The sequence below is a fragment of the Pelophylax lessonae genome (genome assembly GCF_965119305.1).
Source record: "Pelophylax lessonae genome assembly, chromosome: 2".
Lineage (NCBI taxonomy): Eukaryota > Metazoa > Chordata > Amphibia > Anura > Ranidae > Pelophylax > Pelophylax lessonae.
In genome coordinates this window covers 635,877,617-635,900,103 of record NC_138769.1, presented here as the reverse complement: position 1 = coordinate 635,900,103, position 22,487 = coordinate 635,877,617, and the positions used below count along the sequence as shown (strand labels likewise).

At 38.4% G+C, this 22,487-nt stretch overlaps 1 protein-coding gene across 1 annotated transcript in view; it reads right to left on the bottom strand.

The window, feature by feature from the left end:
* Positions 1-22,487, bottom strand: part of LOC309547281 (cilia- and flagella-associated protein 337-like) — a gene marked incomplete at its 5' end in the record, with an annotated part of 246,937 nt that overhangs the window by 27,144 nt on the left and 197,306 nt on the right. The window contains 5 exons of the mRNA XM_082247111.1: positions 2,933-3,021; positions 14,514-14,553; positions 18,124-18,265; positions 18,419-18,477; positions 18,565-18,657. Coding sequence (XP_082103237.1) covers positions 2,933-3,021; positions 14,514-14,553; positions 18,124-18,265; positions 18,419-18,477; positions 18,565-18,657 — 423 coding nt within the window. The remainder of the gene's footprint in view (positions 1-2,932; positions 3,022-14,513; positions 14,554-18,123; positions 18,266-18,418; positions 18,478-18,564; positions 18,658-22,487) is intronic.

Genomic DNA, 22,487 nt, shown 5'->3' with positions numbered 1-22,487 from the left:
AGATGAGACCAAACCAGAGTTTTGTAGTGGTAGAGTTATCGTTATATCTCTTGGGTAAAAATGATATTTTTAATGCATGCTAGTGTTAGCCTTGCTTGCTGCAGCTTGTCATTGCATGCTATTGCTGAATGTATTATCTACTAGGACCCTGTATCCTGCTGGGAGGTTATCGCCCTGCTTAGCTTTGCATCATCAGGAGCCTTTACAATATATTATTTACGAACAAGTTAGACAGAGTTGGTCCCAGGACAGACCCCCTAGGGTACCCCCTCACAACTCCAGACCATTCAGAAAATATGTCATTTTTATCATCATCCTCTGGACACGCTCCTGCAACTAATTTTCTATCCAGGTACATACAATTTCTTCAATGCCAAAAGACCTTCATTTGAAAATTAATATTTTACAGGATACCAATGCCTTAGCAAAATCTAGGTACGCAATGTTCCAAGGCTTTTCTCTTTTCAAATTACAGCTCACCTCCTCACAGAATGTTAAAATCTTGGTCTGGCAAGAACAGATCTTCATTAGTATTAGTAACTATTATTCATTATTATTAATATTATTTGTTAGTTTTAGTAACCATGTTAGTTACTACTAATGATATTATTCTCATCAGCAAATTCTTGAATATAATCCCTTATCATTCTTTCCAATAGTTTACGGACTATTAACGTTAGACTGACTGGTCTGCAATTCCTAGCTATAAATCGTGGTCCTCTTTTGATTATTAGTACAATGTTTGCTTTTTGCCAATCAGCTTGTATCATTATAGTTGGTAAGCTGTCCTTAAAAATTAGGAATAATTGTCTGGCTATAACTTTCTTCTTTCAGAACTCTGGTGTAAGCCTAGCTATTTGTTATATATATTATATATAATATATATATATATATATATATATATATATATATACATATATATATATATTTGTTATAGTTAGTTATCTAGTCCTAGTTATTTGTTCACAAGTTTTTCTAGTCTTTTTTGAACGCGGGTCTCTGTCAGCCACAAGGGAACATTCAATATAGTGTTATTAACATTACTGTTTGTTTATTATACCTCTCCTTTTCATTTGTATAAACTGAGGAGAAGAATATATTTAATACAGTTGCCTTCTCCTTGTCACTTGTTACCAACTTCCCTTGACCATTCTTTGTAGAGCCATGTATGTTCTGTCCTAGCCTTTTTACTATTAGTATATTTGAGAAACTTTTGAAAACTTTTTTTTCTCTTTTCTCACTAAACAAGGGATATTATTTGGTTTATAATTGGTTGTTTTTTTTTTTCTCCAAAATAATTGGTTGTTATATGTGTGTAAATATACCCTTAAATAGGAATGTGTTTCTTTATACAACAGTATGTTTTAATTCGATATATATAGGTATATTTTATTATTTAACACAAGGATATTATTTGGTGCACAATTAGTGGGTATATGTGTGTACATATACCCTTAAATAGGAACGAGTGGGCAAGTGGGTGTTGGGGTTTTTTTTTTCTTTTTTGGGAGGAGAGGGAGGAGGGGGAAAGGAAGAGAGGGGTAAAATATAAGTTGAAGACACCAAAAAATATCCTCTTAAAGTTTTGTGTAAACTAGTATCTTTTCCATATTGTTATTTTGTAATGTCTTTTTATTTTTAATGTATATTTGCTATGTATGTGAAGAAATTTAATAAAAATATTTAAAAGAAAAATGTTTGGGTATTCTTTATGTTCTCCTCAACAATCTGTCTCTTGTAATTTACTTTAGCTGCCCGGATGGCACTCTTGCATTTCCATTGCATTCTTTGTCGTTTTGGAATGCCAATTTTGATCTTTCTGCTTTAAAATTAGACAAGACACTTTTTTCTCATTTACAAGCCTTTTCATCTTGGTAATAAGCCACCCCAGATTTAACCTTTGTTCTTTTATATTTGTTGCTCATTGGAACGCACTGACTAATACCAGGTCATTAAACCACTCCCACTTTTCTTGCTTGTTTTTTATTTTAATTTGATCCCATTTAGTCATGTATTATGGAGCACAACTTAGTAACTTATGCCCCATACACACGTGCAGATTATCTGCAGACCTTTGTCTGCAGACTTACCTTTTCTATGTAGTGCAAGGGCCTGCCGGATTGCATACAAATTGAAAGTGTTTAGGTTTGACCTCATATTATATGGTTTAGGTAAGTCTGCAGACAAAAGTCTGCAGATAATCTGCATGTGTGTATGGGGCATTAGGCTCTATTGAAATTTAGTGTTCTTGTCTTACCCTTGTGTCTCCTGTAATTTATAGCAAATGTAAATACTCTGTAATAATTTTTTCCTAAATGATCCCTACTTCCACATCTGCAATTGGCTATGTGTTGTTTTGCAATTAGTAGGTCCAGCAGAGTATTATTTCTAGTTGTAGCTTCCACTATTTGACTCATGAAGTTGTCCTCCATCACGGGAAAGAAATGGCGAGCCTTAGTTGAGTGCGTAGTTCCATCTACCCACTTAATAAAAGGATATCTGAAGTCCTGCATGATTATAATACTGCCCTGCTTTCCCTCCATCTCTGACTGTAAAAGTAGATTGGTCTCTTCCTCCTCCTTAACTTTAAGGGAACTTATAGCATATACCTACAATTCATTTTCTATTTGTTTCGTACCTTTGAAGCTCCAGCCACAAAGACTCTACCCCATCACTAGCCCTGTAAGCAATGTCATTCCTCCTCATAATTCACTAGTTTAAGATAGCAATTTCCATGACTGTAAAGGACAGGAGGCTTTAGTTTCCATTTCAATTGAGAACAGCGCAGAATCACAGTTATTAAAACTCATGAAGAGTCATGAAGAACATGACTGATTTTCTGTGTGTATATATATATATATATATATATATATATATATATATATATTATATTATATACTGTACATAGTATTGTATAACAAAACTCTTTTACCTATAAATTCTCCATTCAGGCTCCAGAGCCTCACTGTGCAGTCTAAGGATGATGACAAGATTACTTTATCTTCATCTATAACTTCCAACCTGAGAAATAAATTATTATGAAACATATACATTATATGTGCTTATATAAACCTTTGCATCCACAGCATAAGAGGTTCAAATTATAAAACGTTATGCAAGTATAAGGATCTAAATGTACAGCCATCCTTAAAAATATAAAAGCTAGGTTAGAGTTTTTTTCCCCAGGACAGTTTACCATTATATTTAGGATAAAGCGGAGTTCCACCCAAAAATGGAACTTCCGCTTTAGGTATTCTAACCCCCTGACATGCCACATTTGGCATGTCATTTTTTCGGGGGGGGGGGAGGGAGCGGGTACCTAGTTTTGACAGGTACCCGCTCCCACTTCCGTTTGGAGCGCCGCGGCGCCCTGAACGGAAGTTCTCCTCTCCCCCTCCCTCCCTGCAATCTTCGGGGACATGTCAGAGGTCCCAGAAGATTGCCGGCCAATCAAGACGCGCAGCGCGACTCGTGCATGCGCAGTGGGTACCCGGCTGTGAAGCCGCAAACTGTCACAGCCGGGTGCCCACAGCAGTGATGCCGAGGGAGAGGATCGAGGCTTCGGGTGGCCGCATCGCTGGACCGTTGGACAGGTGAGTGAAATGGCTGGAACTCCGCTATAATGTCTTAGTCAGAAATCTGTTTTACCCATGGGGATTCTGCCACCAGTAACAAGTTCGCCTAATTCCGACTTCTCTCTGCAGGCCCATCAGATTGTAAGAACATTCCAATGCAACCTCTTGATTAGTAACTCCCTCTGATCAGATTTGTCTGTCTTTTAATTTTCACCAGCCACCTACAGTCCTCCTCCCACAGAGCCTCGCTTTTCCCCTACCAGTTCCCAGAGAACATGTACTCCCTCCAGCCATTTACTTGAAGTGGGAGAGGCAGCGGGACATTGGGAGGAGCACAACAGCAGCAGCCTGCCCCCAAGCCCCACAACCAGTCTGCTCCTAAGCTATCATCCAATGTTTCAGAATCTCTGGCACTGTAATTAGGCCAAGGGACATGTACGGAGGAAGTGCTCCTATCAGCATTCAGACTGGCTGGCAGCATCTCTGTAGCTGCAGCTTAGTGCATCCTACCCACTGCATAATCCCCCCCCCCCCCCAGCAATGTCAGGCAGCTCCCTCACTATCACTCAGGCCGTCCTTCGGCAATGTCATCCAGCCTCCTTCTCCCACTATCACCCAACCTTTCTGTCCTGTTCACCTACTATCACCCAACTGTCCTGTTTGGAGGGAGCCTGCAAATTGTTATAGTCCCCCAGACTAAACAAATATTTTATACTATATATGCAGTTGAGGTGAAAGGTTGGTGCTGCAAATATTCATTTATTTTCTGCCCGGAATTTAACTTTGAACACATAGTTGGTAGTTAATAATATTCTGGAGCAGCTACACGTGCCAACCAATCAGCTTCTATCTTCGGCTTGCTCAATTAACCTTTGAACATGAAAGATAGATATTGGTTGCCATGCACAGCTGCTCCAAACTCTCGCTGCTCCAGTCTGAGTATATTTCCCTCATTGTATTTCCTTCTCATAGATGACTTCAATAATCTAGTATACTAATCAGGATCACAGCTCTTTCACAAAGCAACTGTGAAGTTTCTATTTGCCAACAATAGGCAGCTGATGCATATCTGAGTAGGCGGTGTTTGCAACAGATTTTGAGCTAGACTGCTTTGACAAGGAACACAAATGTCTCCCACTTTTAAAATTATATACATGGACATATTCCAAGAAAAAGGATTATTATTATTGAGCAATGCCAACCCAGCCATCAGTTGGCACAAATCACGTCTAAAAGTCCATGCAAATGTTGTTAATGATTTTCAAAAATGTAGCTTCGTTTTCTGAAAAAACTAAAACTTTTGTTACACACAATACTCATTACAACAGTGGGTGCATTTAACAAAATTGTTCCAACATCCCTAGTGGCAGTAAGCCCTTACAGCCAATCAGAAAACATCATTCAGCAATTTAAAGTTTTTGGACACATTGGATTTATGTGAATGCGTTTTTGATAGGCTTAAGTGCATTACCACATATTGCTTTGCGTGTTTGTTTAAAGTAGAACTATAGGCAAAACTTCATTTTGGATAGAGCAAGGGAGGGTTATAACCCCTGTCAGTTTTATTTCATCATCTGTGACCCATTGCAGAGATTTACCTTCCCTTCCTGTCCCATAGCCAAACAGAAAGTGAGAGCAAATCCCTCCAAATTATGGGATTTCTTTGGACACCCACATCATCAGAACTAGTGTCCCCATTCAAAGATTTCCCATTTATTAGTTTTCTATGGACAACCCAAAATGTAGGATTTTCTTTAACTTTCAATCATAATGGTACACAGGAAAATAGGGAGGTTGTATCTCCTTAACAGGAGCACAGACAGCAATAAAAACTGACAGGGATTCTAATCCCTCTGCTCTATATCCAAAACTTAAAAAAACAGTTTTCCTGTAGTAATACTTTAAGTGAAACTCTTTAATATGCTTGTTGCTTGAAGCAAGATCATCCTTTTGGATTATTTTCTAAAAATACTTAAAAAAAAAAAGGTTCAATTATAGGTAAACGATTTATCTTTATTAAAACCCACCCCCCCACACACACCTGTACTCTATCAGTGTCCACTTTCAAGTGGATATAGGAGGAGTCCCCTGTAGTGCATTTGCACATCTTTCCCAGCAAGGAGTATTATCTCCAAGGGTTAGAAAGGCTGGATTCATCTCTTTTTCATGGTTAGTGTAGGACCCACTGATAATGGGGTACTTTGACGCAGTGGTGGGCTTGAGCACTATATGGCCATATGGTGGGACCAAATCCCCATTTTTATTTATGGATTGTCTTCAAATTTGGTAATAATTTCTTTTGCATGTGTGTGCTATTATTTTTTTAATATACATGTCTTTTGGTTCATAGCTGCACCAGCTTTAGAAATACATGGGTATGCTCCCCCAAATCTTTTGCTTGTTTATTATGTATTCGGTCTGACCAGACTACCAAGGTTGAGCAACCCAACCCACCCCCCACACTAGGGTTGCCACCTCATCCCTTTAAAACAGAACACATCTTAATTACACAGGTTCTGTGGCTGATTAAGGTGGTAATTAAACTCACTTGGAGCCTTCTCTGCATTAAATTAGCCTCAGAACCTGTGTAATTAACTTGTGTTCTGTTTTAAAGGGATGAGGTGGCAACTCTACCCCACACACACCTGTACTCTATCAGTGTCCACTATCAAGTGGATATAGGAGGAGTCCCCTGTAGTGCATTTGCACATCTTTCCCAGCAAGGAGTATTATCTCCAAGGGTTAGAAAGGCTGGATTCATCTCTTTTTCATGGATAGTGTAGGACCCACTGATAATGGGGTACTTTGACGCAGTGGTGGGCTTGAGCACTATATGGCCATATGGTGGGACCAAATCCCCATTTTTATTTATGGATTGTCTTCAAATTTGGTAATAATTTCTTTTGCATGTGTGCGCTATTCTTTTTTTAATATACATGTCTTTTGGTTCATAGCTGCACCAGCTTTAGAAATACATGGGTATGCTCCCCCAAATCTTTTGCTTGTTTATTATGTATTCGGTCTGACCAGACTACCGAGGTTGAGCAACCCAACCCACCCCCCACACACACCTGTACTCTATCAGTGTCCACTATCAAGTGGATATAGGAGGAGTCCCCTGTAGTGCATTTGCACATCTTTCCCAGCAAGGAGTATTATCTCCAAGGGTTAGAAAGGCTGGATTCATCTCTTTTTCATGGATAGTGTAGGACCCACTGATAATGGGGTACTTTGACGCAGTGGTGGGCCTGAGCACTATATGGCCATATGGTGGGACCAAATCCCCATTTTTATTTATGGATTGTCTTCAAATTTGGTAATAATTTCTTTTGCATGTGTGCGCTATTCTTTTTTTAATATACATGTCTTTTGGTTCATAGCTGCACCAGCTTTAGAAATACATGGGTATGCTCCCCCAAATCTTTTGCTTGTTTATTATATATATATATATTGAAAGATACAGTATGCATTTTAGCATTTCAAAGCAATGTAACAATCATTAGAATGTGTTTGAATATATCGTACAATTCAACAATAAAAAATTATTTGAAATATACGTGTAGTAAAATTATGTAACCTGAATTGTCTGTAGTCTAGTAACCTAAATAACAGGTGAACGCGGTGAGGGGTATAGATGAAGGGAGGAAAAAAAGAGGGTGGGGTGGGGAGGTCAAAGGAAAAAAAAAAGGGGGGTGGAATAAGAGTTAAATCTCCCCCATTCAGTGTCCCATATGGTTTCTCGAAGGGGAATTGTTTGTAGAATGGTTCAAAATAGATTTGTTATCTGTTATCTATTAGATAGCTATGGTAAAATCTTGCCAAGAAAACCACTTTTTTAAAAACGTTTTCATGAGTACCTCTATCAGAGTAGATAAGATCTTCAATTCTGTTTATATCTGCGACCTTACTCAACCACATAGCGATTGACGGGGGTCGATTCTGTTTCCAAAGATCAGGTATTCAACTTTTGGCTGCATTAAAAAGGTAGGGCAAAATAGATTGCTTATAAGTCTTCCATGGTATGGAGTGATGGTGTAGAAGAAAAAAGGCTGGTTCTAATGGAATTTGGTGTATTGTAAATTTCAGAGAAATTCTCCTCACTTCAGCCCAAAAATACTGAAGTCGATTATGCGTCCAAAAAATATGTAGGATGTCTCCAAGTGAGTTCCCACATTTTCAATAACAGCTAGAACAGATAGAGCATATATGATTGAGTTTAGCTGGAGTCAAGTACCGTCTTGTCAGAATTTTATAGTTCAGTTCCTGATAGTTGGTGTTTATAGAGATTTTGTGAGAAAATAAGAATTTTGTCAAGTTGGTCAGGAGTAAAAGATAATTGCAGGTAATTGTCCTACTTAGTAATAAAAGGTGGTTTAAAAGTTGTGGAAGGAACATTGACAAGATTGTACATAAGGGTAATTTAATGTTTAAGCTTGGTAGTAGCCACACATTCCCGTTCAAATGGGGTGAAGTTAAGTTTAAACATTGATGCTGGAGGGAGTTTGGACATAAAATGAGAAAGTTGGTTTTGTTGCCAGGAGTCTAAAAATTTAAATTGAGAATGAACAGCCATTGCATCAATCATAGGCCATAAAACCCAGACATTCAATTGATGAACCCTAACTACTTTGTCAATCGTGAGCTTTTGAAAGCCAGTATATATTAAACCAGGTCGGAAGGAAGGATTTCCTAGAATAAGGAATAATGGGGAAATACCTTCAGAAATTCCATCTATGGCAAGTACCTTCCTACAAATCGTCCAAGTTGTTCCAATTGTAGGGTGAGTCTTAAGGTCTTTGGGTACATTAATTACACACCAGGGAAGTGCCATAAGTAGGACTAAAGAAGTAGCCTGTTCTATCATGACCCATTGTTTAAGCTGACCACGTTGACACCAATCTATTACTCTTGTTAAATGACAAGTAGTGTAGTATCCACCAACATCTGGTAGACCTATGCATCCATAAGGTTTAGCCAATTTTAAGATTCTGTATGGGAGACATGGTGGTTTATGTACCCATAAGAATAGGGAAGAAAATCAGTTCTAACTCTTAATAAAAGAGGCTGAGAAATGTATCAGGAGGGCTTGAAAGAGATATAGAATGCATGGCATAATATTCATCTTTAGAATATTACATTGCCCAAACCAAGAGAACATCTCCTTATGCCACCTGACCAAGTCTTGTTTAATCGATTGAAGAAGAGGAGGAACAATTTTTTTGAAATGCCTTTGTAAGATCTGCAGGAAGATGAATTCCAAGGTATTTGATTTGGAATAAGACCATTTAAATGAAAATTTGTTTTGCAAGTTCTGGAACATTGCATATGGAAGGGAGATATTAAAAGCTTCTGATTTTTGATAATTTATTTTCAAGTTGGACAGGTAGCTGTATTTATCTATTTCTTCTAGGAGGTTGGGAAGTGATATGATTGGATTTGTTATAAAAAATAACAGATTGTCCACATATGCAGCAATTTTGGAATGAAAGTTAGGGAATATTACAAGTCCTGAAATATTAGGATTGAGTCTGATCCATTGCAAGAATGTCTCCAGAGTAAAAATGAAAATAATTGGTGATAAAGGGCAACCTTTACAACTTCCATTCAAAATAGGAAAGTGTGATGAGAGTTCTCCATTAATTCTGACTTGAGCCATGGGATGAGAACAGATAGCTTTAAGCCAATCTAAAATCTTGTCTCTCAAGTCTATATTTCGTAAAGTCTGTTCCATGAAAGACCAATTCACTCAATCAAAGGCCTTCTCCACATCTGTGGAAAGTACTATCAGACGAATTGCCTTTGATCGAGCAAATTGAATTAGAGCCTTGGCTTTTGAGGTATTAACTCTAGCTTCTCTTGTGGGGACAAAGCCCCCCTGATCAAGATGAATAAGGTCAGGGATAAATTGTATTAATTTATTAGCTAATATTTTGGTAAATAATTTAAGATCAATGTTAAACAAGGCTATGGAACAGTAGCTAGAGCATAGTAACGGATCCTTACCTTCTTTGGCTATTACTGTCACTTGGGCTCCAAGGGAGTCTATTGGGAAACAAGTCTCTGGTCCGAGGGCATTGACTACTCTGAGAAAGTATGGCGTCAGGTGCTGTGAGAAAGTTTTATAGTATGACAAGGTGAAGCCGTCGGATCCCAGCGCTTTACCAATTTTAGTCTGGGGCAATGCAATAAAGAGTTTTTCCTCAGTGATTGGTATATTAAGATTAGATATTACATCCGATGCCAGGCAAGGACATTTTGCCTCTGTAAGGTATTCATTAATATTGTCCAACGATGTTTTGTTAAGAATGTGGGAGGAAGAAGTTCCTAGATTATATAAAGATTCATAATATGTCTTAAAGACCTCTGCAATGGCATGTGATTGATAATGTTTGGTTTGTTTGTCATCCAGAATTTCAGGGATGTAAGTGCGGGTATATTGCTCTTGAAGCGCACGTACTAGAAATTTCCTGCATTTGTTATTATCTTCATAGTACGTACGTCAACAGCGGCCTGTTATTGCTTTGACTTTGAACAGATCTATGGACTTCAGGCGTTCTCTAAGAATCGTCAGTTCTGCCAAAGCAGATATTGCTAAAGATCGTTTATGTACTGTTTCCAATTTATAAACTGGAAAACCAAAATAGCAAGTTCTACCAGGAGTACAGATATTCTAAATTCCCTACTGGGGTTGTCTCTGCAACAAGTGGTTGAGGAGCCAACCCGGAGGGAGGCCATTTTGGATTTGGTATTCACAAATGGGGATTCGGTATATGATGTCATTGTAGGCGAAACCTTGGGATCTAGTGATCACCAGTCAGTGTGGTTTAATATAAGAACTGTGAAAGAGTCACACCACACAAAAACAAAAGTTTTAGATTTTAGAAAAACAGACTTTTCAAAAATGAAATTAGTCATAAATGAGTCCTTATCAGACTGGAACGGATTACATGGAGTCCAGGAGAAATGGGACTACTTAAAAGGTGCATTATTGAAGGCAACAGAAAATTGCATTAGACTTGTCAGTAAAAGCAAAAAAAGGAAGAGACCACTGTGGTACTCAGCAGAAGTGGCCCAAATCATTAAAAATAAAAAGCTAGCATTTTGTAATTATAAAAAAACCCAGAGCAATGAAGATAAGGAAATCTACAAGATTAGGCAGAAAGAGGCCAAGCAAGTTATAAGAACTTCTAAAGTGCAGGCAGAAGAAAAACTAGCTCAGTCTATGAAAAAGGGGGATAAGACATTCTTCAGATATATAAATGAAAAAAGGAAATTAAAACTAGGAATAACTAAATTAAAAACAAAGGACGGAAGGTATGTAGAAGAGAATAAAGGGCTAGCCGACTGCCTTAATGAATACTTCTGTTCAGTTTTTACAGAAGAAAAAGAAGGAGAAGGACCTCCACTCGAAAGGATGACTAATGAATCATTTGATGCATGTGTCTTTACAGAGGAAGAGGTTCTAAGATTGCTGTCTAAAGTGAAGACAAATAAGTCACAGGGTCATGATGAGATACACCCAAAATTATTAAAAGAGCTTAGTGGTGAGCTGGCAAAACCATTAACAGATTTATTTAACCAATCATTAGTAACAGGAGTCGTCCCGGAAGATTGGAAATTGGCAAATGTCGTGCCCATTCACAAGAAAGGTAGTAGAGAGGAATCGAGCAACTATAGACCAGTGAGTCTGACATCAATAGTAGGCAAATTAATGGAAACCTTATTAAAGGATAGGATTGTGGAACATCTTAAATCCCATGGATTGCAAGATGAAAAACAACATGGGTTTACTTCAGGGAGATCATGTCAAACAAATCTTATAGATTTTTTTGACTGGGTGACTAAAATAATAGACGGTGGAGGTGCAGTAGACATTGCATATCTAGATTTTAGTAAGGCTTTTGACACTGTCCCACATAGAAGACTTATCAATAAACTGCAGTTATTGAGCATGGACTCCCATATTGTTGAGTGGATTAGGCAGTGGCTGAGTGACAGACAACAGAGGGTTGTAGTCAATGGAGAACATTCAGAACAAGGTCATGTTACCAGTGGGGTACCTCAGGGATCTGTACTGGGACCAATTTTGTTTAATATCTTCATAAGTGATATTGCAAAAGGCCTCGATGGTAAGGTTTGTCTTTTTGCTGATGACACAAAGATATGTAACAGGGTTGATGTTCCTGGAGGGAAACGCCAAATGGAAAAGGATTTAGGAAAACTAGAAGAATGGTCAGAACTCTGGCAACTGAAATTTAATGTGGATAAGTGCAAGATAATGCACCCGGGGCGTAAAAACCCAAGGGCAGAATATAGAATATTTGACACAGTCCTGACCTCAGTATCTGAGGAAAGGGATTTAGGAGTAATTATTTCAGAAGACTTAAAGGTGGGAAGACAATGTAATAGAGCAGCACGAAATGCCAGCAGAATGCTTGGATGTATAGGGAGAGGTATAAGCAGTAGAAAGAGAGAAGTGCTTATGCCGCTGTACAGAACACTGGTGAGACCTCACTTGGAGTATTGTGCGCAGTACTGGAGGCCATATCTCCAGAAGGATATAGATACTCTAGAGAGAGTCCAGAGAAGAGCTACTAAACTAGTACATGGATTGCAGCAAAAAACTTACCAGGAAAGGTTAAAGGACCTTAACATGTATAGCTTGGAAGAAAGAAGAGACAGAGGGGATATGATAGAAACTTTTAAATACATAAAGGGAATCAACTCGGTAAAGGAGGAGAGCATATTTAAAAGAAGAAAAACTACCACAAGAGGACACCGTTTTAAATTAGAGGGGCAAAGGTTTAAAAGTAATATGAGGAAGTATTACTTTACTGAGAGAGTAGTGGATGCATGGAATAACCTTCCTGCAGAAGTGGTAGCTGCAAATACAGTGAAGGCGTTTAAGCATGCATGGGATAGGCATAAGGCTATCCTTCATACAAGATAGGGCCAGGGACTATTCATAGGATTCAGATATATTGGGCAGACTAGATGGGCCAAATGGTTCTTATCTGCCGACACATTCTATGTTTCTATGTTTCTATGTTTAAATATCTGCAAGAAGCTGCTCCTTTTGAGCTATTCATTCTTTCTTCAGTCGGGAAACGATCTTAATCAAGATACCACGAATATAAGCTTTATGATATTCCCATATGGTCATGGGAGATATGTAATGCACCTCGGGATGTGTCTATTGTCGGGTCTAATGTAAAGTTAAAATCTCTCCACCTACTATGAGTACCCCTTCGGAGAACTCTTAAAATGTTTCCAAAATTGATTCCAGAAAAAGTACCTAAGCTGTGTTGGACAAATATAAGTTTGCTAAAGTACACAATTGATTGCCAACCTTTAGGAAGATAGCTCTACCATCCTGATCACACCAAATATCATGGAAATGCCACTGAACTAACTTATGAAGCAATATGCTTTAGATTTTTTAGTAGTGGAGGTACTGTGGTACACTGTTGGAAAATATCTATTAAAGAATTTAGGGGTATTATCCATCTTAAAGTGGGTTTCTTGGATGAATCCAATGCGGGTCAGCAAGCGCTTTAATTCAGATTAGACTGATGATTTCTTTTCAGGGGTATTGAGACCTTTTGCCCTGAGAGAGATAAGTTTAAGTGGAAGGGTCATTTTATTTGTCATATGGAAGATAAAGACTTAATCCTATGTGAACCTGAAGGAGGAGAGAGGAGAGAAAAAAAAAGGGGAAGGTGGATAGGGTTGTGGGGAGATGGAAGGGGGAAAAGGTGTGGAGAGGAAGAAGAGAAAACCAAGAACTTTCTGCGGGAGTTTGGTGGGAACTCTAACTTCCACAATTTTGAGGTGGAAATGGGTAAAATCCCAATAGGAACAAATCCTATAAATAACTCAACCTAAAAGTGAGAAGCCAAATAAGCTTCCCAGGTGAGAGCCTATGTGTGGGAGTGATAGAACTAAGCAGTAGAAGCATGCTCAAACTTTTTTTACCAAACCCTTTGGTAATATAATGAAAAAGTCTTAAGTATTAACGTTGAAACATAAAAATAATAATAATTATAAAACAAAACATCAGCATTTGTAGCTGAAAATGATACATATAATTAACATAACGTTTGTTTGCTGAAAATGATACATATATATTACGTATATAAAAGAAAAGATTCCTATCTGTCCTCCAGCTCTCCTCCCAATTGATAAACCTTTTATTAATTTAACCTCTCTGTTTATATTACCTAAGATGAACAGTAAATGACTATGAATCTTGTGCTAGTCACAAAATCTAAGAAGCAATGTTGAAGTGATATGAAGATATTTTTTAAACTTTGTCAAAATGTATCTTTTTCTTTGTGCCAGACAGGAGGATAAGGAGTCCAAAGGACCCATTCTGTGGAAGTTAGGATAATTTACTAAAGGCATTGGCTGTTCACTTTGCAAGGGAAGTTGCACTCTGCAAGGGAATTTGCCCTGGAGCTTAGTGAATGATGTGAAGCTTTGTTGACTTCCATTATCCAATCATATGCAAGCAAAATTGTTTTTTTTTCCCTTGCACTTGAATTGGCTATTGTTTGCACAGGGACACTTCATCACATTTACTAACTCTGGGGCAAATTTTCTTGCAAAGTGAACAGCCTATTTGCATTTTAAAAATAAAACCCCAAATCTCCCTATTTTTCCATCTTGAAGGTAGAAGGCTTCTCCATGGTATATGTATATATGGAAAGATGGTATATCTTTCTAGAAAAAAGGGATTTTGTTAAATGGAGTGCATCTCTTCAATTTCTAACCTGCACAAGATAAAATGAAGAACTGGAAAATGACTGATTTATATGTGCAACAATACTGCCTTTTCATAACTGCCATACAACCATATACCATAGCAGTTATCTAGAAAATTTTGTTTTTCGTAAGATATACAGGTATATTAAAAGCCCCATAGTATAGAGTACTCACTCTGTGATCATGTCCACATGTGCTCTCCAGTGACATACAGCTGCAAAACAAAACATGTAACTATTATGCATTAGTATGACATTAAATAGGTAAAGCATGCAGCATTTACTGCATAGTCCTTGCTAGATTCTGCATCAAAATATACTACAGACAAACCAAGAATGTTAGCTGTTTTGAATAATTTAAAATTAGCAAAAAAGGAAAGGTACGCGTGGGCAGGGCAATGTTGAAAGCAATATAAAATTTCCTCTGTACACTCTCCATGTAGGCAGCACAAAGAACATTTTCTTAAAGAGGTTGTAAACTCGTTAAAAAATTTTTTTTTTCTTTTACAACCTGCAAGAGAAAGACATAATGAGCTAGTATGCATCGCATACTAGCTCATTATGAAATACTTACCTTAGAACGAGCCCCCGCCGTGCCGCTCTCTTACCTGTATGACGAGCGACATGTTCAGTCGCCCGTCTTCCGGGATCGCGGCATCCGGCCATCTGATTGGCCGGAGCCACGGTGACGTCACTCCTGCGCACGCGCGCGGGAGCCGACGGTCACGGCACGGGGCACTGAAGGAACGGCACGATCAGCCGTTCCTTCAGAGCGCATGCGCCAGTGACGTCACTGGCTGCATTAAAGGTAAATATCTCCTAAACCGTACATGTTTAGGAGATATTTACAGTACCTATAGGTAAGCCTTATCATAGGCTTACCTATAGGTACAACTTCCTGAGGAGGGTTTACTTCCTCTTTAAGATTAAAAACTAGGTAAGTCGTGGTAAATCTCAGGTTTGTGTTGCATACATTTGCAAATACATATGAATTCACACTGCAGTGTCGGGAACTTAGTATAGGGCGCAGGGGTTGAAGGCAGCATGACCAGAAGTGTTAAATTCTGAAGACACTAATGAATGGTTCAGCAAGTAGGGAAGTAAGGAAACACAGGTGAGGTGAGGATACTTCATCTTCTCTCACAGAAAGAGTCCTGACAGGGTCTCTTTAAAAAGAAACTATAATGTTTAGGCCAGTTGTATCTTTCTTTCAAGTTTCCAAATTTTAATATTTTTAAACTTTTTTTTTTTTAGTATGCATTAAAAATCTTTATTTTATAAAAAAAAACAACATTTAATATAAAATGTACCCATGACACTGGTGTTACAAAACGTTATTTGTTTTTTTTAAGAGAAAGTGCAGCAGGAACTGTTAACCTTCATACTCTCCTTGAATAAATGTTCCTCCAGAGCACATATGTTGAAGTTAATAACATTGATCACTGCAACTTTGGTATAAAACTAACATATGCCTCCTTAAAAGAAGACTACAAGCAGTTTTGTATTATGGCAGATGACGTTCATAAAACAGCCATGAAAGATCTGCTAAGCAATGACAGTGATTGGTCTTCCCATAAAGGAATACCTGAGTGTTGAGGGTTACATATTGGCCAGTATAATTCCCTAGGGGTATTTACTTCCAGCACCTGTTCAATATTGCTGCGTTCTTGCCGTCCTCCTTAATCCTGGAAGCATAGATGCAATTTGCTGCAATCCATCTGATCAGGGTGTTCCAAGAACAGACAGAGGTCTCTTGTGCATAAGAGTTGTACTATAAAAGAGTATTGCTAGCCTAAATGGTAGACCACCTCTCCTCTTTCTTTCACTACCTTTGTCCCCTAACTTTCCTTTCCCTTGTAACTGGAATTTACAGTGGGGATCGAAAGTTTGGGCACCCCAGGTAAAAATTGGTATTAATGTGCATAATGAAGCCAAGGAAAGATGGAAAAATCTCCAAAAGGCATCAAATTACAGATTAGACAATCTTATAATATGTCAACAAAAGTTAGATTTTATTTCCATCATTTACACTTCCAAAGTAACAGAAAACAAAAAATGGCGTCTACAAAAGTTTGGGCACCCTGCAGAGTTAATATCTTGTACTGCCCCCTTTGGCAAATATCACAGCTTGTAAACACTTTTTGTAGCCAGCCAAGAGTCTTTCAATTCTTGTTTGAGGTATCTTTGCCCATTCTTCCTTACAAAAGTCTTCCAGTTCTTTGAGATTTATGGGCTGTCTGTCACGCACTGCTCTTTTAAGGTCTATCCATAGATTTTCAATTATGTTGAGGTCAGGAGATTGTGAAGGCCATGGCAAAACCTTCAGTTTATGCCTCTTGATGTAATCCTCCGTGGATTTCAAGGTGGGTTTAGGATCATTATCCATTTGTAGAAGCCATGCTCTCTTTAACTTCAGCTTTTTCACAGATGGCATCAAGTTACCATTCAAAATTTGCTGAAATTTTATTGAATCAATTTTTCCTTCTACTCGTGAGATGTTCCCTGTGCCACTTGCTGCAATACAACCCCAAAGCATGATTGATCCACCCCCATGCTTAACAGTTGGACAGAGGTTCTTTTCATTAAATTCTGTGCCCCTTCTTCTCCAAACGTACCTTTGCTCATTCCGGCCAAAAAGTTCAATTTTAACCTCATCGGTCCACAGAACTTGTTTCCAAAATGCATCAGGCTTGTCTATATGTTAATTTGCAAAGTTCAAACACTGATTTTTGTGGTGAGGATGTAGAAGAGGTTTTCTTCTGATGACTCTTCCATGAAGACCATATTTGTACAAGTATCTCTTTATAGTGGAATAGTGTACCACAACTCCAGTGTCTGCCAGATCTTTCTGGAGGGATCGTGCAGTCAAATGTGGGTTTTGAATTGTTTTTCTCACAATCCTGCGAGCTGTTCTGTCTAATATTTTTCTTGGTCTTCCAGATCTTGCTTTATTTTCCACTGTTCCTGATGACTGCTATTTCTTAATTACATTCCGAACAGAGGATATGGACATCTGAAAATGCTTTGCTATCTTCTTATAGCCTTCTTTAGCTTTGTGAGCGTCAACTATTTTCAGTTTCAGTTTTCTAGACAACTGCTTAGAAGATCCCATGGTGCTGATTGTTGGGGCAAGGTCAGATGAGTCTGGGCATTTAAAACCTTTGAGATTGACACCACCTGGTCTTCCCAGACGATGATTGAGAACAATCCATGACACTGGCAGGTCTCAGCCTTGCAAAGGGGGCAGTGCATGCTATAAATTCTGCAGGGTGCCCAAACTTTTGCAGACGCCATTTTTTTGTTTTCTGTAATTTTGAAAGTGTCAATAATGGAAATAAAATCTAACTTTTGTTGACATATTAATGAATGTCTAATCTGTAATTTGATGCCTTTTGGAGATTTTCCCATCTTTCCTTGGCTTCTTTATGCACATTAATGCAAATTTTTACCTGGGGTGCCCAAACTTTCGATCCCCACTGTATGTACACCCTTATCTGTAAAAAAAGCCAAACCTTTTTTATATAAGTTCCAGGTAAACATTTCAATCTCAAATTTGCCTTTTTTAAAACAAAATGTTATTCCATAAAAAATATATTTTTTCTACATCTAGATCACATCCAAATAGTAAAATTTAGTCATGTGATTTTTTTTTAAATGAATACTCAAGATATTGGCCATTGCTTGCTTTTGAACAGTGCAGGTTATTAAAATGTATTCACATATAAATTATAAAATGTATTCACATATAAAGTATTTTAAATATATAAAAAAAAAGTGAAACTTACTCAGTGGATGATCTTTCTCAGGCCCGTGTATAGAATAGTCTTTAATGTCATAAGTATAAATATATCCAATATAATCCCCTACAAATAACAGTGAATTGTCTTTATTTACAGCAAGACTGCTGATCTGGGTCCCAGCTTTAGACTAAAGAATGAAAGAGAATGATCAAAAGAGGTAAGATAGATCAAAAGTTAAATTTATGTTAAATTGTATTCATCAAAATATTTGTATATATGTATTTATTATAGTTTCATTTTTTCAGTGGAATGGCATGCACAAAATCAGATCAACACTTACTGGTTTGAAGCTTGCAGTCAGTTTCCCTCCATGCAGCAAATTCCAAAAATTTACCAAACCTATACAAATTAACACATAAAATGTTTTATTTGTGTTTCTTGAATACAAGTCTCAAGGGCCACTAATTAAAATGTATTGTACATTACCAAGAGGTCCATTGGAGACCAAGGAACCAGCTGCCTGTAACCGCACTGTCCGTGTTTTCAGAAAAAGAATCTTGCTGACACTTCTGTCTGTCACTGTGACAAAAATACACATTCAGAATAAAACACTGCAGATATCTGCAAATAAATGCAAATACTATCAATATCGGAAAAATGACACCTTACATTTACATTGTATCATACTGAGTTTTAAAGTGAACCTGTACTCTACTAAAAACTTTTGATTTGACCACCTGTTAAACATACCATAAGGTACCTTCCATGGGCTTAACAGCAAACCCACCGACGGCTAAAGGTATATCGCTTTTCTACCCTCTGCTGGGTGAAAAGGACGCGTTTGTCAAAAGCCGCCCCTTCACGCAATGGGAACAGGAACTGGGGGGGTCCTTCTCTCCGCTCCAATGGAAAAAGGCCTTGATATCCAGCTCCAAAACCACGTTAAGCGCATCTCTGAGAGAACTCCACATTAAACTGACCTTGAGGTGGTACCTCACTCCCAGTGTGATAGCGAGGTTTTCCCCCACAGCCCCGTCCACATGTTGGAGAGGCTGCGGAGCTCAGGGAACGCTTATGCACATCATGTGAGCGTGCCCTCCCATCCTGTCGTTATGGGAGGACGTATTCGCATTAATCTCAACAATATCCAAGACCCCTGTAAAACCGTCGCCTGACCTCGCCCTGCTTCACCTTTCGGCTGATCTAATACCACCAATGTCCCACAAGCCTGTACTTACCATACTACTCGCCACTAAAATCAACATCACTAGAAGGTGGAGGGAGGTTCTACCTCCATCCCTCTCTGAGGTAATAAATACCACCCAAACGCACAAAACATTTGAATTGTTAATGGCCCCTTCCCATGACAGATATCTGAGAGAGTTGGAATGGTGGAAACCATGGGAACAATGGTATTCCTCCTATATAGCATAGTGGAATCATAATCTGAAAACAATATTTTGCTACGTCACTAGGTGGTGCTGAGGAGCTAGCATTTTGGTCAAGTATGATGAAGTATGCAACAGTTGGTACTGTGTCGTGTTAATTACTGTTACAGTCATTGTTATCCAGTTGATATGCATTGATGTACTTGGTGACTGCTTGCTTTCCCCCTTCTTTTTTCCCCTTCCCTTTTCCGTTCATTTCCTGTTACAATGTTGTATGACAAAATGCAATAAAAAACTATATGAAAAGGAAGGTACCTTCCATGGGACTTATATCTTATAAACTGTCCATTCTCCAAACTGTATATATTCATATGCAAATACTGACTTCCTGAAAGTCAACGAGACTGGTGTATAAAAGGAAGGTACCTTCCATGGGACTTATATCTTATAAACTGTCCATTCTCCAAACTGTATATATTCATATGCAAATACTGACTTCCTGAAAGTCAACGAGACTGGTGTATAAAGAGTGTTTTACAGAATAAGATTACAGTATGTCCATAGATCCTAGGAGAAAAAAAAATCCTTAAAGATTTACTAAATCTTTTCCCATCAGCAGTATACAGAAGTTTTGTGACTTCTATTAGTTCCTGCTTAAAGCTTGTAGACGTTTTCACACTGCACTGAGCTGTCCTATCAGGATGCAGGACCCCTGACCCTCTGTCTGGACAGTGCTGATTGGCCCTGTGCTGATCACATGTACTCTCCCACGAAAAAAAAGAAAACTCTCTAACAATACACACCAAACTGAGCATGTGCAACCTGACTCCAAAGGCTCTGTCTCATCCGGACATGTTCTGGAGTCAGTGAAAGATGGTGCGTAGGTGAGTGTGTGTGTTTATTAAAAGTCAGCAGCTACACTTTTTGTAGCAGCTAACTTTTAATAAACACAGAAACGGCTGGAACTCTGCTTTAAAGTGGTTTCAAAGCCTTCTAAAGCATTCTATGCATTAAGGTAAAATACCTTACCTTCTGATGATCCCCCAAACTCCCCTTATAATTGTCCGGGGCCCATTTCTCGATCCAGCGCTGTTCACAAAGCAGCAGAAGCCATTGGCTTCCGTTTCTGTCAACAAAATTCTGTGAAGAGGTAGGGGGGCAGGTCCTTCCCACCCTATCTGTATCTATAGACACAGACAGGGCTGCTCAGCATCAAGCCCGCACAAATTCCCCCATAGAAAGCTTCTCTCTATGGTGGGCCCCTGCTAAATAGGAGGAGCCAAGAGCGCCGGCTGGGGATCTGTGCAGAGGAGGATCGGGGCTGTTTTGTGCAAAACCATTGCATAGACCAGGTAAGTATGACATGTTTATTATTTTATTAAAAAAAAATCCAAAGCTTAATAATCACTTTAAGCAAATGTAATCCCTAAGAGTTAACCACTTGCTGACTGCCCCATAGTAGATTTACTGCTACAGGGTGGCTGTTCTGTGCAGAATCACACACATATATACAGTATATTATTATATTCGCAAAGGGAAAGCTTGCTGCTTCTAATGTGATTAGTCACAGTAGAGGCTGATAAGAGGGTGCTGGCCAATGGATGTCCGCAGGCACATGCTGATCGAGGAGAGAGGCTGGACCGAGCTCTGCATTGTTTACATATGTCCTGACAGCGGAGATGTGATGGATTTTCCAGCACATCCCTTAGTGAAAGCAGTACACATAGTACACAAAAACACTGGTTAGGCACACATTTAACTATTTGATCGCTCTAGATGTTTAACCCCTTCCCAGCCAGTGTCAGTACAGTGACAGTGCATTGTTTTTACCACTGATCACTGTATTAGTGTCACTGGTTCCTGCAAAGTGTCAGTTAGTGTCAGATTGTGTGTTGCAATATCGCAGTCCTGCTATAAGTCAATAAAACATTAAATAAATAAAAACTCCAATGTATAAATACCATAGTTTGTAAACGCTATAACTTTGGTGCAAACCAATCAATATATGCTTATTGAGATATTTTTTTACCAAAAATATGTAGCAGAATACATTGTGGCCTAAATTTATGGAAATTCGATTTTTTACATTTAATTTATTGGATATGTTTTATAGCAGAAAGTAAAAATAAAAATACACACATATATATTTTTTTTTTCAAAATTGGCGGATTTTTGTGTTTATAGTGCAAATTTAAAATCCATTGGTGATCAAATACCACCAAAAGAAAGCTCTATTTGTGGGATAAAACTGACATAAATTTAATTTATGTAAAGCGTTCCATGCCTGTGCAATTTTCAGGTAAAGTAACACAGTGCCGTGTAGCAAAAAAATGGCCTGGTCATGAAGTGGGGTAAATCTTCCAGAGACCAAGTGGTTAAACAACATTCAACCAATAGAGAAAAAAGCCTAAAGCTGGATACACACTATACAATTATCTTTAGATTTTTTCCTTTAGATTTACCAAAACCATATAATACGAGGTCAAGCCTAAACACTTTAAATTTGTGTGCAATCAGGTAGGCCCTTCTACTACCAAGTTGAAGGTAAATCTAAAGGAAATCTAACAACAAGAGTTGTATAGTGTGTATCCAGCTTAACACTATAGGCTAAAACATTTGACCAGAAGAGAAAATATGAGGGAGATCTCTGCAGTGTGTACAAAACGTATGGTGCAGAGACAGAACTCTTGTCTGAGAAATGCAAAGAGGAAAGGATCGTCTCTACTCCCGACCAGCCCAGGTGAATAAACGATAAAGAGCGGTCTCATCCTAAATATCTCCACCAAACCACACAGCCTAATGCATTTTGCCCCGCCCACCGAGGCCTATCATAGGGTGAAATGCATCAGGGTGTGTGGTTTGGTGGAGACATGTTAGTTGAAGCTGCTCTTTATTGTTGTCAAAATGACAGCTGGGAATTGCCAGTAAATGAGGCTACACACACCCTTATTATTTAAATTAGGTTTTAATAGCACATGCAATGTCTATAGCTGGTTAAAATTCATTCATTCCCAGAAAGTG